General features: G+C 41.6%; 1 protein-coding gene across 3 annotated transcripts in view; it reads right to left on the reverse strand.

Moving 5' to 3' along the window:
- The window catches only part of matn4 (matrilin 4), a 69,422-nt gene that overhangs the window by 21,951 nt on the left and 32,637 nt on the right, over positions 1-14,834 (reverse strand). For 2 of the 3 annotated variants that reach the window (XM_041783016.1, XM_041783015.1), the window contains exons 3-8: positions 13,119-13,294; positions 10,457-10,615; positions 8,542-8,773; positions 6,207-6,329; positions 2,373-2,495; positions 1,587-1,709 (exon numbers count right to left, since the gene is read on the reverse strand). In XM_041783016.1, the coding sequence (XP_041638950.1) occupies positions 1,587-1,709; positions 2,373-2,495; positions 6,207-6,329; positions 8,542-8,773; positions 10,457-10,615; positions 13,119-13,294 (936 nt within the window). The remainder of the gene's footprint in view (positions 1-1,586; positions 1,710-2,372; positions 2,496-6,206; positions 6,330-8,541; positions 8,774-10,456; positions 10,616-13,118; positions 13,295-14,834) is intronic. The other variant, XM_041783017.1, reaches the window with a different exon arrangement.

Consider the following 14,834-nt stretch of genomic DNA (forward strand, 5'->3'; position numbering starts at 1 on the left):
CCACTGCATCCAACGCTTTGCGTTGCACTTGGTGATGTATGGCTTGGATGCAGCTGCTCAGCCATGGAAACCCATTCCGACCACGCGCCTCAGCATCCACTGACCCCACTCCGTCATTTTATGTGGCCTACCACTTGGTGGCTGAGTTGCTGTCATTCCCAATGGCTTCCACTTTGTTATAATACCACTGACAGTTGACTGTGGAATATTTAGGAGCCAGGAAATTTCACCACTGGACTTGTTGCAGAGGAGGCATCCTATCACAGTACCATGCTGGAATTCACTGAGCTCCTGAGAGCGAGCCATTCTTTCACAAATGTTTGTGGAAACAGTCTGCATGTCTAGGTGCTTGATTTTATACACCTGTGGCCATGGAAGTGATTGGAATACATGATTTTAATTATTTGTATGGGTGAGTGAATACTTTTGGCACTATAGTGTATCTAGTGAGCTTTAAGTTCAACAAGATGATTTTTTTGTCTTAACCTGCAGGGTTCCTCATAAAGTCTTATACATGTATTTTATTATGTCTGGGTGTCAATTTGAGCTTTTTCCAACTGTCCACCAGATGGCATTATCATGTTGGCATACGGATAAAAAATGTACTGAACATGCAAAAAAAAAAAAAAAAAAAAAAAAAAAAACGACCTTAAAAATCAATGTTGCTGCTAATCATTGACATAAGCAGGACATTAATTATTTATCACACAAAAAACACATTATTTTGCATGTAGTATATTGAAAGTAATTATATTTCTGATTCTTCATTGAAAACATGGTGGCATCATGATAAAAATGCATTCAAAGGGTTAAGTTCTTTAATACCAATGTATATCTGATTGATATCAATAATTACAGGTGTAGATGAGAAGAAAAATAGCTCAATGAAAGTAGAAAAAATTCATTTATATTTTATATCTGCCAAATAAAAAGTGACTTTTTGTGCTAAGCAGCTTGACTGTGACTAAGTATTAAAACAATCTCTAAGGGTTTAGTTGTTCAGAGATATGCCCCCAGAATTAATTTGTTATTCATATCTTAACACTGAACAAAGCTGAGGCTCATTTATGAATACAATACTCAACACTTCCCCCAGAATTACCCGTGATTATAATGTTTGGTCCAGCAGAGAGGACACGCAGAAATATGGACGAAATGATCCTGAAAAGCTCCGTCTGTGTGCATTTCAGATGTCAAGCATAAAGGAGTGTTTAGAGCAGGGTCGTCATTTACCCATTCATTTGCAGCATCATCGGGCCGAGATGTGCAAGGATGGCTTTTCAGAGTTTTTAAGGTCATTAGGGGAACAGTAGCATGAGAGTTTTTTGAACAAGTCCCTCAGACAGAAGCAGAACTACAGAAAAGAACTCATTTGAGGATTTTAGTCTCTGTTTTGGTTTCATGCCTCTAAAATTTCAAAGTAGGCAAGTAGTGTCATATTTATGTAAACAAAGTGTGTAAGTACAGAATCAGGCAAGTGTTAATAAAGTATGAAACTGTAAATGTGCTCCTTACCTGCAGTCAACCAGCTGTGAACTGTGCATTTGTGTTCTTACTTTCAGTCTCCGGTCTGAAGCAGTACTCACCCTGGCAGGTCTTGCCGTCGTCCAGCAGCCTGTATCCTTCATTACAGCGGCAGTGATAGCCGTTGAGCACACTCACACACTCATGATCACAACTGTGGTTTCCAAAGGAACAGAAGTCGATCACTGAGGGAGGAGAGCAGCGAGGCCGTAAGCAGCACAGCGGCAGAATGCGCACGAGTGCATCCATGTTCCTGTTTGTTTCACTATCACTAAATCTCAAACAACACGAGAGCACCACAGACTGGTGAGGGTTATGATGAGAACCTGTCCACTTGTGAGCACAAAATAACTGGAGTCATTGTTTTATTTCAGTCACATTAAACAGTCGTACTTTAAAGATTTAATTTTGGGCCTTTTCATGCCTTTATTAGATTGAGGAAGGACGGTGGATAGACTTGGAAACAGGGGAGAGACATGCGGCATAGGGCCACAGGCTGGATTTGGGCCGCCTGCGTACGCGGGTAGCGCCTTAAACCACTCAACCATCTGCGCGCCCAACAGTCGTATTTTTACTGACTGCTGAACTGATGGGATTTCAAGCTGAGATATTCAGGAATTTACAGTAGGACAAACAGAACTATGATCGACTGAAGCTCATTTTAGCAGGAGGAACATGGATGCACTCAGCTTCATGAAGCAGCAGAAACATCACCAACAGCAGGTGAATCCATTTCAGCATGAACAAACATGACGTGAATTCAAGCCAAACACTCCTCTTCATACAGCAGGCAGTCACATCAGTGCATTATCAACATGCATATGTGTATGAGCGTCTGTGGGACTGACTTGTGCAGGTCTTCTTGTCGTCGTTCAGTTTGTATCCTTTGTTGCAGTCGCAGGTGAAAGAACCAGGAGAGCTGACACACACCTGCTCACAGTCGTGTTTCCCCTCGGCACAAAGGTCGATGGCTGAAACACAAACACATACAGGAGGGAGTTTAACTGAGTTTGTGTTTGGATATTTTTGGATATTAAAATGAAAACTTCACTGAACTAGAGCTACCACCTGGTGGTCCGATGCTTTCATGTGAAAGAACAGTTTTGGGTCAAGAAGCAGCTCTGGTGTTTGTGCTGGTGTGACCGATAGAAATCTGGTTTCTTTCATGGTGTGGGTGCATTTTTTGTGGATTCTGGATTAAAGAGCAAGTTAATTGTATGGGGTTAAAATTATGCATGAAGTAATGACCATTGACCTCTGAAATGTAATCAGTCCACTCTGTGTAGGACTGTGTCAAACCTGGAAAAAACACCTTTATGCATTCTTGAAATTTTGTGATCAGGTTTTGAGGTCTACACATGGTCCTCTGCCCCAAAACGGTGGATTGCTCCCTCCATCTGGGGAGTGAGACTTTACCCCAAGTGAGGGAGTTGAAGTACCTCAGGGTAGAATGGGCCAGAGTTTGAGAGAAATAGGCCTTTTGTGTACATAGAAAAAGTCTTAGATCTGTGACTTCATCTCATGAAAATTGGAAGCAAAATCAAAAGTGTTGCCATTATATTTTTGTTCAGTGTAACTGCTTTATTTTTCAAAGAAAATAAAAAAAAATCAAAGAAATATACCCAAAGAAGTTTAGGTAGACTGAAGACTGTGATGTGAACTTAACCGCAGAAAAAGCATAAATGAAAAAATGGCCCACATTAGAACATGACACTCCTGCTTGACTTTATATTTTATCTGTGTTTTCTTATTGTTTTCTTATTTTTCCGTCAACTTGGGGGCTCGTCCAGTGTGGTCACACAAAACTATACTAATCTGTCAATAAGAAAACACAAAGAAATTATAGTTTGTGAAGATGGTATGAATTACCCACTGTGCTAATTCTGTAAACAAACATTTTGACAGGACAATTCATTGACGTGCATCTTTTCATGACTTAAAATCGTTACCTAAATTGGACTAGATTGACTCATTTGCTATCATAAAGGAGAGGTATATGAAATTGGCCCAACCATCCTTCCAATTTTTTGTATGTGGCCCTCAGCTGAAAAAGTTTGGGCACCCCTGGTCTACCTGGTCTACATGGACGTATAGATGGACAATTCCAGAACATAACGGCTCCTATCAAGGGTAGAGCTCCTGCATTCAGATGTAGGTCAAAAGGCTGACTGTAGTGGAAAGAGTCACTGAAAGACACCTGAGAGTATTTATTCAGTTACTATGTTCATTACACAGCAGGGACAGCGTGAGGTAGAGGCGCTGTGTGAGGTTAATAAGGTGTTAATTAGTGAAGGATTGCTGATGGATTTGTCTCGTCTAAAAACACGGTCAGCAGCAGGTTTAACGCGACGCTGACAGAGGCAGTAAAAGAGCGTAAACCTTTAAAACAGCTGCAGTCCTCCTCTAGTCCTCAGACATAACACTGCTTCTAGGTCAAATTTAAAACTGACAAACTTGCCTGACATAACTCCACACAAGAAAACTAAAGCACAAAAATATTACAGGACAAACAGGGTCAGAACATCTATCATGCATTCAGAAAGTAGTCAGACCCCCTTCTCTGGTCCAATTTATACTGCAGTTATTTAAATGGGTTTTTCTCTCATGGATCTCCACTCAGTACCCCATCATGACAAGTTAAAACTGAATTTTAGACATTTCTGCAAATTTATCAGAAATAAAAAGCTGAAATATCAGATTAAAATAAGTATTCAGACCGCTTACTCAGTACTTAGTTGAAGCACCTTTGACAGCAACAACAGCCTCGAGTCTTTCTGAATATGACCAAACAAGCTTTGAACTACTGGATTGGAAATTTTCTGCTGTTCTTCTTTGCAAATCCTCTGGAGCTCAGTCAGGATGGATGGGAACTGTCGATGTTTTCAGTTCTCCAGAGATGTTTGACAGGGCTCAGGTCAGAGCTCTGACTAGGACATTGACAGAGCTGTCCCTAAGCTGCTGTGTTGTCTTTACTGCTTCGACCCAGTCTGAGGGTCCTGAGCTCTGTAGGACAGGTTTTATTTAGGATATCTCTGTACTTTGCTCCATTCAGCTTTCCCTCAACCCTGACCAGTCTCCCAGTCCCTGCTGCTGAAAAACACCCCCACAGCATGATGCTTCCACCACCATGCTTCACTGCTGGGATGGCATTAGGCAGGTGATGAGTGGTACCTGGTTTAGGCTAGATATAACATTTAGAATTGAGGCCAAACAGTTCATTCTTGGTTTCATCAGACCAGATTCTTGTTTCTCACAGTCTCAGAATCCTTCAGGAGCTTTTTTGCAGGTTCCATGTGGGTTTTTGTGGGTTTTGCACTGAGGAGAGATTTCCACTCTGCCATAAAGCCCAGATCAGTGGAGGACTGCAGTGATGGTTGTCCTTCTGGAACTTTGTCTCATCTCCACACAGGATCTCTGGAGCTCAGTCAGAATGACCATCAGGTTCTTGGTCTCCTCTCTTACTAAGGCCCTTTTGCTCAGTTGCTCAGTTTGGCGACCAGCTCTGGGAAGATTCCTGGCTGTGTCAAACATCTCTATTTGAGAATTCTGGAGGCCACTGTTCTCTTGGGAACCTTCAGAGCAGCAGAAATGTTTTTGTAGTCTTCCCCAGATCTGTGCCTGTCAACAATCCTGTCTCTGAGCTCTGCAGCTCCTTTGCCCTTTGACCCTTGGTTTCTGCTCTGATATTATTGTCAGCTATGAGGCCTTCCATAGAGAGGCGTGAGCCTTTAGAATCATGTCCAATCAGGTTAATTTAGCACAGGTGGACTCCAGTCAAAGTGTAGAAACATCTCAGCACAGATCAGAGACATGGAGGAACCTAAGCTACAGTTAGACTGTTTTTGCAAAAGGTCTGAATACTTACAGTGCTTAATAAATGTATTAGACCACCCTAACCCTAACCAAAGTAAGGTTGCTAAATTAACAGCATTGGTAATTACTAAAATCATTTTTATGTTTCTGCAATGGTTAATACACCAATTTGTAGAAGCTCTTTAACCCAAATGATATTTTTAATGCTAAAATATAATTATTGTTATCCATGAATTTTCAAATATACTGATTTACAAAAAAATGGAAAAAATAGTAAAGCACATTATTATTTCTTGATTAATATGTCAAATTATAGTTATTTACTTGCATTCCTGAACAGAAAAATGAGTTTTAGTGGTTGAATGTTATGCATGATTCATTTCTGACTTCTCAGAGAAGTCCAGTGAGCAAATTTGGGTGAATTCAGTTTGAAATTCCTCATTCCTGTTCAAAATGGTGAAACATGGAGACTGTGCATTAAAGCACTTCATGATGCTGGATGGTCTCTGAGACAAATATGACAGGTGGTCTAATGGATTTGTTAAGCAGTGTATGTCCATGTGATATTTCAGTTTTTTATTTCAAATAAATTTGCAAACCTTTTTTAAAATTCTGTTTGGACTTTGTCATGATGGGTACTGAGTGTAGATTTATGACAATAACAGTGATTCTTTTTTGACTGCAGTATCAGGCTGCAACATAACACAATTTTAAAAAAATGAAGGGATCTGAATATTTCTTTAATGCGCTGCATGTTGAGAAATAAGAATAGAGAAAATAAATTTGGTTTACAACAAATTAAATCACTATTTAATTACAATTGAACTGTTGCATCTGAAATTGTTTCTATTTATGCCAGGTTGTGTTACCTGTGCAGGTCTTGCCGTCCTCATTCAGGGTGTATCCGGGCAGACAGAGACACTGGTAGGAGCCCGGCGAGCTCTCACAGATGTGTTCACAGCCGTGGTCAGACTCCAGACACAGATCCACTCCTGCAGCACAGGACAAAGAGCTTCATACAAGGAGCTACAGACTCAATACCAGCCTGATAAAATTATGGGGTGGGGGGGTTGGGGGGACGAGTGGAGGTTTTGAAGGACAGGGGTGATGTGGTCACAGGAGCAGGTGTTGGTGAGGAGATGTGCTGAGTTCTGAATGTACCAGAGTTTTACAGAGGACTTTGGACAATGTACTAAAGAGGATGGAGGATGTACCATGGAGGATATACCATAGAGGGTGGAAGATGTACCATAGAGGATGGGCCATAGAGGATGGACCATAGAGGATGGAGGATGGACCATAGAGGATGGACCATAGAGGATGGAGGATGGACCATAGAGGATGGACCATAGAGGATGGAGGATGGACCATAGAGGATGGAGGATGGACCATAGAGGATGGGCCATAGAGGATGGAGGATGTACCATAGAGGGTGGAGGATGTACCATAGAGGATGGGGGATGTACCATTGAGGATGGACCATAGAGGATGGAGGATGGACCGTAGAGGATGGACCATAGAGGATGGAGGATGGACCATAGAGGATGAACCATAGAGGATGGAGGATGGACCATAGAGGATGTACAATAGAGGATGCAGGATGTACCATAGAAGATGGAGGATGGACCATAGAGGATGGAGGATGGACCATAGAGGATGGAGGATGGATCATAGAGGATGGAGGATGGACCATAGAGGATGGAGGATGGATCATAGAGGATGGAGGATGGACCATAGAGGATGGAGGATGGATCATAGAGGATGGAGGATGGACCACAGAGGATGTACCATAGAAGATGGACCACAGATGATGCTATTGCAATATCCAAGTTCTAATGGAATTAATACAATTATTAGGAAGCATCAGCTGCCTGAAAGGAGAGTAGTGGATGGCTGCAGGCTATGCTTTCAGGTGAAAGGTATTTATATTTAGTAAAGTGGCATGCTGCTGAACTGAGATCTGACTGTCAAAAATTATATGAAAGCTGCAAATGAGAAAGGAGGAAGTGTTTGTTTGTAGGCAGAAGACGTAAGCAGATTTGGTGAGTGATTGGGGGCCCTTGATCATGATATCTGATTTAGCGTTAGTGAAAGGAAGTTATTTTCATTCATGTTTTTATTTCAGTGAGACAGTTTGTTAAAGTGGAGTGTGTCCATGTTGATGGAGGTGGTGGTTGGATGTCATCAGCATAACAGTGACAGTGGGCACTGAGGTGATGAATTATATGACCAAGGGGGGGCAGGAAGATGATGAGCTAGAGGGGATCAAACATGGAACCCTGGAGGACGCCTTGAGACAGAGGAGCAGTTACTGTATAAATGAACAGCTGTCAGTCCACCAGGCTATCTGCACCCCAGATTCTTATAATCTTTACATTTAATTTGATTCAATTCATGCATTAAAAACCCTCTGCACTTCTATATCCTGATAAATATTAAACTTGTCTTTCAGCCTCCTCCCCTTCCTCTAATGAGTGTTCACACATTTTACAGCTACCCAGAAAAATAGCACACAGACAAACCTGGACTGAATGGATTTAAAGAGGTTTTTATGGTAAAGTGTTGAGGGTGTGGTGATGATTTCTTATTCAGACTGCACATTCAAGTGTTTCTGTCACCGTCTTTATCACGTAAAGGCGCTGGTGTTTCCTGCAGAAGCAGCCGACTGCTTCAAATTCCACAGCGTGGTGTGCAGGTTTAAACTCGTTTTATTTCAAATGACTTCAAATAAAAATAATCCAGCGGTGATATCAAATATCTTTACTGGTTTCAGACGGAGATTTTACAGAAATAGATTCCTAATCCAGAAAGAATGACTCCGTTCAGAAGGCCGGGACTTAAGGAGCTTTATGTTGATCTGCTTTTGATGTGGTTTTAGTTGGGAGGATTTAACATTTCATCTCCAGTTTGAAGGTTCAATTTTGTACTTTTTTCCTTGTTTAATGTCCTTTTGCATATAAAACTCTGAGCTTCATGATGGGAAATAAAGCTAGAATACTTGAACTATATGTCTTACTTAAAAAGAGTTAAAGAAAACCTGATCCAGATGGTTTTGATCACAGACAGGGAGGTCTTTAGAAGGAAACTGAGCATTTTTATGTCCCGTTTGATTAAATTTATTCTTCATCAAATGTCAGAATAAAAAACCAGGAATATTCTTTCTGGATTTCCACAGAGAGGTTGTTTTTTGTGCAGCAGTCTCACCACAGAGCTTGTCCTGGAACTGAAGGCCGAACTGGTGAATCAGGTCGAAGGTCTCCACCAGGAACACGTGGTCTTCAAACGGTGGGGACGCCATGGCCCTCAATGATGTCATGTCAGCTCTGGCCACGCCCACTGCATAAATCTCAATGCCCTTCTCTCTGGCCTCAGCCGCCACCTCGGCAACACGGTCCTGAGGACGGCCATCGGTCACGATCACGGCCACGTTAGGGACCTGAGGAAGAGGAATGGATCAGGGGAGGGGTGTTCTGGTTCTAAACCACAATAAGAGCGAGGCCACGAGCTGTATCTCCAACCTCAGGGTATTATTTCCTTTATAAACTGTCAGACAGCATCCTAAATCACCATGACAACAGCAGAAATAACTTTCTAATGCCCCACCCACCATAAAAAAGGAAATAGGGGAGTAGGTAATATGTCTACCCGCAGATCTCCAGGTGACACATGTGGCGATTGTGTCTGTGTGTGTGATAGGGAGAGAGAAGAGGAGATACGACTTCAACCTCAGTATGTCAGACTTTTTAAAGTAACTCATAGATTTCTGTTCCAACTTCTCTTTTAGGATGTTTGCAATCATGTGATCCAGAATGTCTGTCTGGGTCAGGTGGGGGACAGGGATCATGGAATAGGAATGTACTTAACAGCTCTAAATCAAGAGATTTACATTTTTAATCACAATTAATCTCACAACTTCCATAGTTAACTCAGGATTAACAGGGTGGATGGGCACACTGACTAAACCATTGGGAAAGTATTTCCAGACTTCATAGCTGAGCCTGATGTAAACAACCATCAGGATACCAGAGAATACAGTGGAAGGATCTCAAATACATTAAAATTCAGGGAAAGGTAAGAAAATAATGAAAATAAAGGCAAAAATGTGGCAAAAATTGATCGTAATAAGTGGTGAAAGCAGTTAAAGAGTGGCAAAAATGGGATAAAGGTGGCAAATATGGGAAAAGAAAAGCAAAAAAGGCAAAAAAAAAAAAGGTTAGTAAAAATGATGAAAAACAGTTCAAAGGTGGCAAAAGTAGATAAATGGAAAAATTTTGTCAAAAGCAACAAAAATGAGCAAAAAGTGGTTAAAAGAGGAAAACATGGTTTAAGGGGAAAACGTAAAAATTGGGCATAAACAGTGATGAAAAGGGGTTAAAAAGTGTCATGAATAAATAACCCACACACAGGTCCAAATTGTTAGCCAGGACCCTAGCACCAATGCTAACACCCTGGCTAACAGTTGGTGGGCCCATTCTCTGGGTTTCTCAGGGGCCCAGACAATTCTGTGGACAGGCCTAGCTATATCCAAGCTAAATGCTACTCCGGCAGCAACCACTGCCACAACATCTACCATAGCTAACACCCCTCACATGACTCTGATTGGTCAGGTCCAGTCTCAGACCGGGCACAATCATTTCAGACTGAAACTTTCCAAAATGGGTCTGCCTGATGACAGACATGAATCAGGACAATCAATCTGCTTTGCAAAATTAAGTGAGAAGATTTGTAAAGTTAATTCCAATGGTCTCCTGTCTCTTTAGAATCGATATCTGCACAGCACAGACCTCTCTTTCCTCTAAGCTCCACAGCAGACGTAGAAGAAGGAAGAGAGTTAATGCTGGTTTCTTTAAAAAAAAAAAATGTTATCTCAGGATGGACTATATTTATCACAGCTGATGTAAACATGAGTGGCTGCTAAGATTCCTCTCCTGCATTCTTCTTGGCAGATTTGCAAAACTGACTACACACACTTATTGCATAGTTCTGTGAGCGTACAGAGGTCTACTCAGGCACCTAACAATGATGTTCCAGCAAGGAAGAGGGGAGCCAGCGCACCTAATGTGAAAATGCTAATGAAAACATTAAGGGAGCATTCCAGACTTTATAGCAGGTTTGTTACCTTCGGCCGGTCTCCCTCCTCTGCAGTGAAAGCCGAGTTCATCACGTATTTGATGGCGAGTCCGGTCATGGTGCCTTGAGCCAGCGGGATGATCTGATTGATGCCCTTTATCATGGAGTCCAGGGTGGCATGAGTCTTCAGAGAAAACTCACTACGGACCTGAAAAACCACCACAGAAGAAGGAGGAGAGGTTGAGAGGCAGAAGGAAGTAGTGTTTAAGACTGTTGATCACAAATATGAGTACTATCCTCTTTTTAGTCTGCAGAAGACCAAGATACAACTATAAAAATGTCTGACTTTAACCAGAGTAAACACAATAAAAAGAAGGCATGGTGTGATAGACTCCTTCTGAGCTCAAATACATTTAACCTGGAAAAGAAGATCAGGGGCTGCAGGATGTTTTAATTATGGTAAAAGATGTTTAAATGTTAACGGGTGATCAAATTATAGTTTTTGTCATGATCCAGGTTTTGATTTATTATGTTTCTGAGTTTTCCTATGGTTATCCTTTGTGAATTCTGTGATTTCTAGTTTTATCTTGTATTAGGTTTTGAGTTTATTAGGAGTTTTGTTTAGCCCTCGTGTTTCTTGTGTAGTATTTTCCTGTTTCTAGTATTTAGTTACTTCTTTTGTTTTATGTTTTATCACTCCTTGTATTTCATGTCTAGTTATTCTCTGTGCTTCATGTTTAGGTTATTCCCTGTGTATTATGTTGAGTTACTCCTTGTATTTTATGTCTAGTTTATTCCTTGTTTCATGTATAGTTTTACTCCTCGTGTTTCATGTTTAGTAATTCCCTGCTTCATGTTAGTTTTACATTCCCTGTGTTTCATGTTTGGTTAATTCCTGTGTCTCATGTTTTAGTTTTACTCCCTGTGTTTGAGTTTCACTCCTTGGTTCTTTGTATCCTCCTGTGTTTTCAGAGTTTCTGTAGTTTAGCTTCTTGTGTTCAGTTTTCAGTCCTTGTGTGCTTCTTGTGTTAGGCCCCATGTTTCCTGTTTTATTTTGTAGTTGCCTTCCCTTGTGTGTGATTCCAGTTTTGCTTCCTGCCTGAGTTTCCCTCCACTTTGATTATCCTTCACCAGTTTCACCTGTGTCTGATTGTCCACACCTGTCTGCCATTGTTAATCACTCCCTGTGTATATAAGCTCTGTGTCTCCCTGTGTTTGTGTTGGTTCGTTGCAATGTCTTCCTCGTGTCAGTTACTCCTCGTGCTTCCCTCGTGCTCCTTTGGATTTTGTTTAGTTGATTTTGATTCCTGTTTTTTTGTTGTAGTAGTTCTTTTGTTTGTTAATTAAACCAGTTTTGTTTTATCTGCATTTGGGTCCTCCATTTTGAGTTTTTCCTGAAACCTTTGACAGTTTTATTTACTCTACAGAGAGTATTCTCTTTATAAAGTTGAATTAAATTTATATCTGAAGAAAAAAATGAATATTTAGCGACAAAAGGTTGATTTAAATAAAGCAAATTCCTGGTAGATCTATTTTGTTGTCTTTTCTGCCTGTCACAGTCAAACATGGGTGAATATTTCATCGACATGCTAGTTTAGATCGAAGACTTTTACATCCACCTTGTTTATAACCTGGCACTCCAGATGGATGTGTTTCACACATCCATCTGGTAAACCTGTCATAGATAGCGTTTGGGAAAGGGCGGAGCCTTTGTGAAAAAAATCAGAGTGTGATTGGATGAACGTTCTGTCTGTCACATCTTTAAGGGCCAATCAGAGCAACAAAACACGTGACGTAGCCGCTACTGAGGAGTAAACTCCATAGAGAACTGGATAACGTGAACCATGGCGACTGCAGACATGTCAGTCCACGACTTTTGTGGTTTTTGAAAAGAAAACAACTCACTCCTGTTGTCACATCTTAGTTAGTTAAGTTACTTTTTCCTCATGTTTCTAGTATTGTCATTTCCCGTTTTATTTTGGTACTTATCTTGTGTCTCTTTTCCAGATCACTCCTTCCTGCCCATTCCTGCCTGTTTTCCCCGCGTCCTGATCACCCTCATGGGTCTCACCTGTGTTGATTGTCTGAGTGGCTGCACCTGGTGATCCTGGCTGATTGTCTCCCTCCTTGTGTATTTAGTTCATTCACTCCCTGTCTTCTGTGCGAGATCGTCTTCTTACCCCCGTGTGCATTACTTTCGAGCCTTATTTCCTGACTGATCATAGTGAGATTAGACCCAGTTCCTTGTTCTCAGTTTCTAAGTTTAGCCTGCTGATTTTGTACCTCTGCCTGTTATTATTGACCTCCTGTGTACCGAACCTTTTTTGATTAAACGGACTGAGATCTTCCTGGTTGTACTGTGTCTGCTTTTGGGTCCTTTGCTTGAACTGCATGTTTTAATCCTGGTTGGCTTCAGTGAACCGCTCCTCTTCTGCAGTGCTGAAGGCATCCTGTTGCTTTGCCTTGCCCCATCTATAGGGACCTGTTTACACTCTTTTTTTCCATCAACCGCTGTAGACTTTCCTAGATAGCATGCTGGTTGGACATCATTTACTGTGATATTAAAGCACGGTTATCGGTATGACCATATATGAACAGTATGTGATCGAGGGGGCGTTTATCACAGTTATCATTTATACTGGTGCTCATCTCTAGAATGAATAAAGACTCAAACATGTGACTGAAATGAGGATGTTTTACTCCCACAGTACCTGGCTGGAGTACTGAACCACGCCCACTCTGGTGGCATTTAGTCCAATGTCGAGGGTGTTGAGGATGTCGATCATGAACTTCCTCATGGTCTCAAACTCGTGAGGTCTGACGCTGCGAGAGCTGTCGATGAGGAAGACCAGATCCACCGGGCCAGATTTACACTTCTGCTCTGGACCTGCAGGGGAAAAAAGAAACTGTTAGACCGGGCAAAATAGAAATGTGCCTGGAGCCGTTAGTTGTAAATAAAGATAGAGCTGGCAGGTATAGAATGAGGACAATGACAAAAGTAGGTTTATGTTCACTCCTAACTCAGCAAACTGTAAGGATGGGGGATCTAGGACACAGGCTATGTTCACACTGCTAGCCTTAATGATCAATTCTGATCTTTTCTCAGATCTGATTTTTGTGTTTGCCTGTTTACACTGCAATCAGTTGACTGCAGTGTAAACAGAAAAGAGAACCACATTCGAAAGTGGCCTGATTCTGATTAGAAAAGGACAGATTCAATGTGACTTGCGCTGTTACAACATAACCTTTTGTATCTAAATCAGATATATGGCTGAACACAGAAAAATCAGACCTGAGAACAGATCAGATATTGAGCATTAAGGCCTGCAGTGTGAACGTAGCCAAAGGGTTTCTAAGAGTTATGCCAGAGGGATAACCACTGGGACTGTGACGATCTAAAGGGAGGGGAAAAACAAAAATGGCAAAGGCCGGAATCAGGAACTCTTCACCCAGTACATTGCTTTCAATGGTTAACAGCTGTCTGTTGTTTAAAGGGGCAGATTTCTGGCTGCATGTGGTTAATCTGAGTTTTGGTGCAGCATTAGCCTCTCTCTCTCTCTCTCTCCTTCTCTCCCTCTCCCTCTTTCTCTGTACCTGTTGCAGGTGCACTCTTCTAAATGCACATGGGAACCTAGAGGTGTCTTTCACGCGCTGGAATGGTTATGGTGCGTACACTGAATTGTCAACCTGGCAGCACCACTGCCAGGTAGGACTCTGGCCTCGCCATCAAGGGACCTGACCCAGGAGGATCCTTCCCACGGAGGACGGATCCTGGACTTTGAGAAACAGCTTCAATCAGCTCGCACACACCTGATCTGCACGGACTGGCTCACACTCTGAGTGACCAGGATGAATTCCCTCACACTTATGGCTCACTTATTATACAGAACTATGCAGAACTACGCACCCATTCTCTACACCACTGGTTCCCAGCCTTTCTTCTTATAAGCCCCCCCTTACTTATATCTGAGGAGGAGCTTAGGACCCCTAGGACCCACAAAAACAAAAGGTGGTACATGGATGTCAGAAATCAACATCAGATTTAAAAATTGTCATTGTTCAAATCTATATAAAATAACCCACACAAATGTTTTCTTAACAAGAGACCTTTGGATGAACTGCTCTTAGGTGTTTTATCATGATTTTAGTTAGAACGAGTGAATCTAATTCTGGAAACCTCAAAGCACCACCACCACCCTGAAATTTCTGGCACTAGACCCCAGGCTGGGAACCAGTGCTCTAAACCAGTGTTACCAAACCCTGTTTAAACAAAGAGCCAAATTCTTGAAAAATACATTTGCAAGAGTCACAATCTAAGTGGTGAAAAGTGGCAATTAAAATAAGTTAAATGTAGCAAAAATGGTCAAAAGACAGCAAACACTGGGAGTAAAGAAAGAGTAAAGTAAACAATGGGTGGGAAGTGACAA

Source organism: Cheilinus undulatus, linkage group 3, assembly GCF_018320785.1.
Source record: "Cheilinus undulatus linkage group 3, ASM1832078v1, whole genome shotgun sequence".
Taxonomy (NCBI): domain Eukaryota; kingdom Metazoa; phylum Chordata; class Actinopteri; order Labriformes; family Labridae; genus Cheilinus; species Cheilinus undulatus.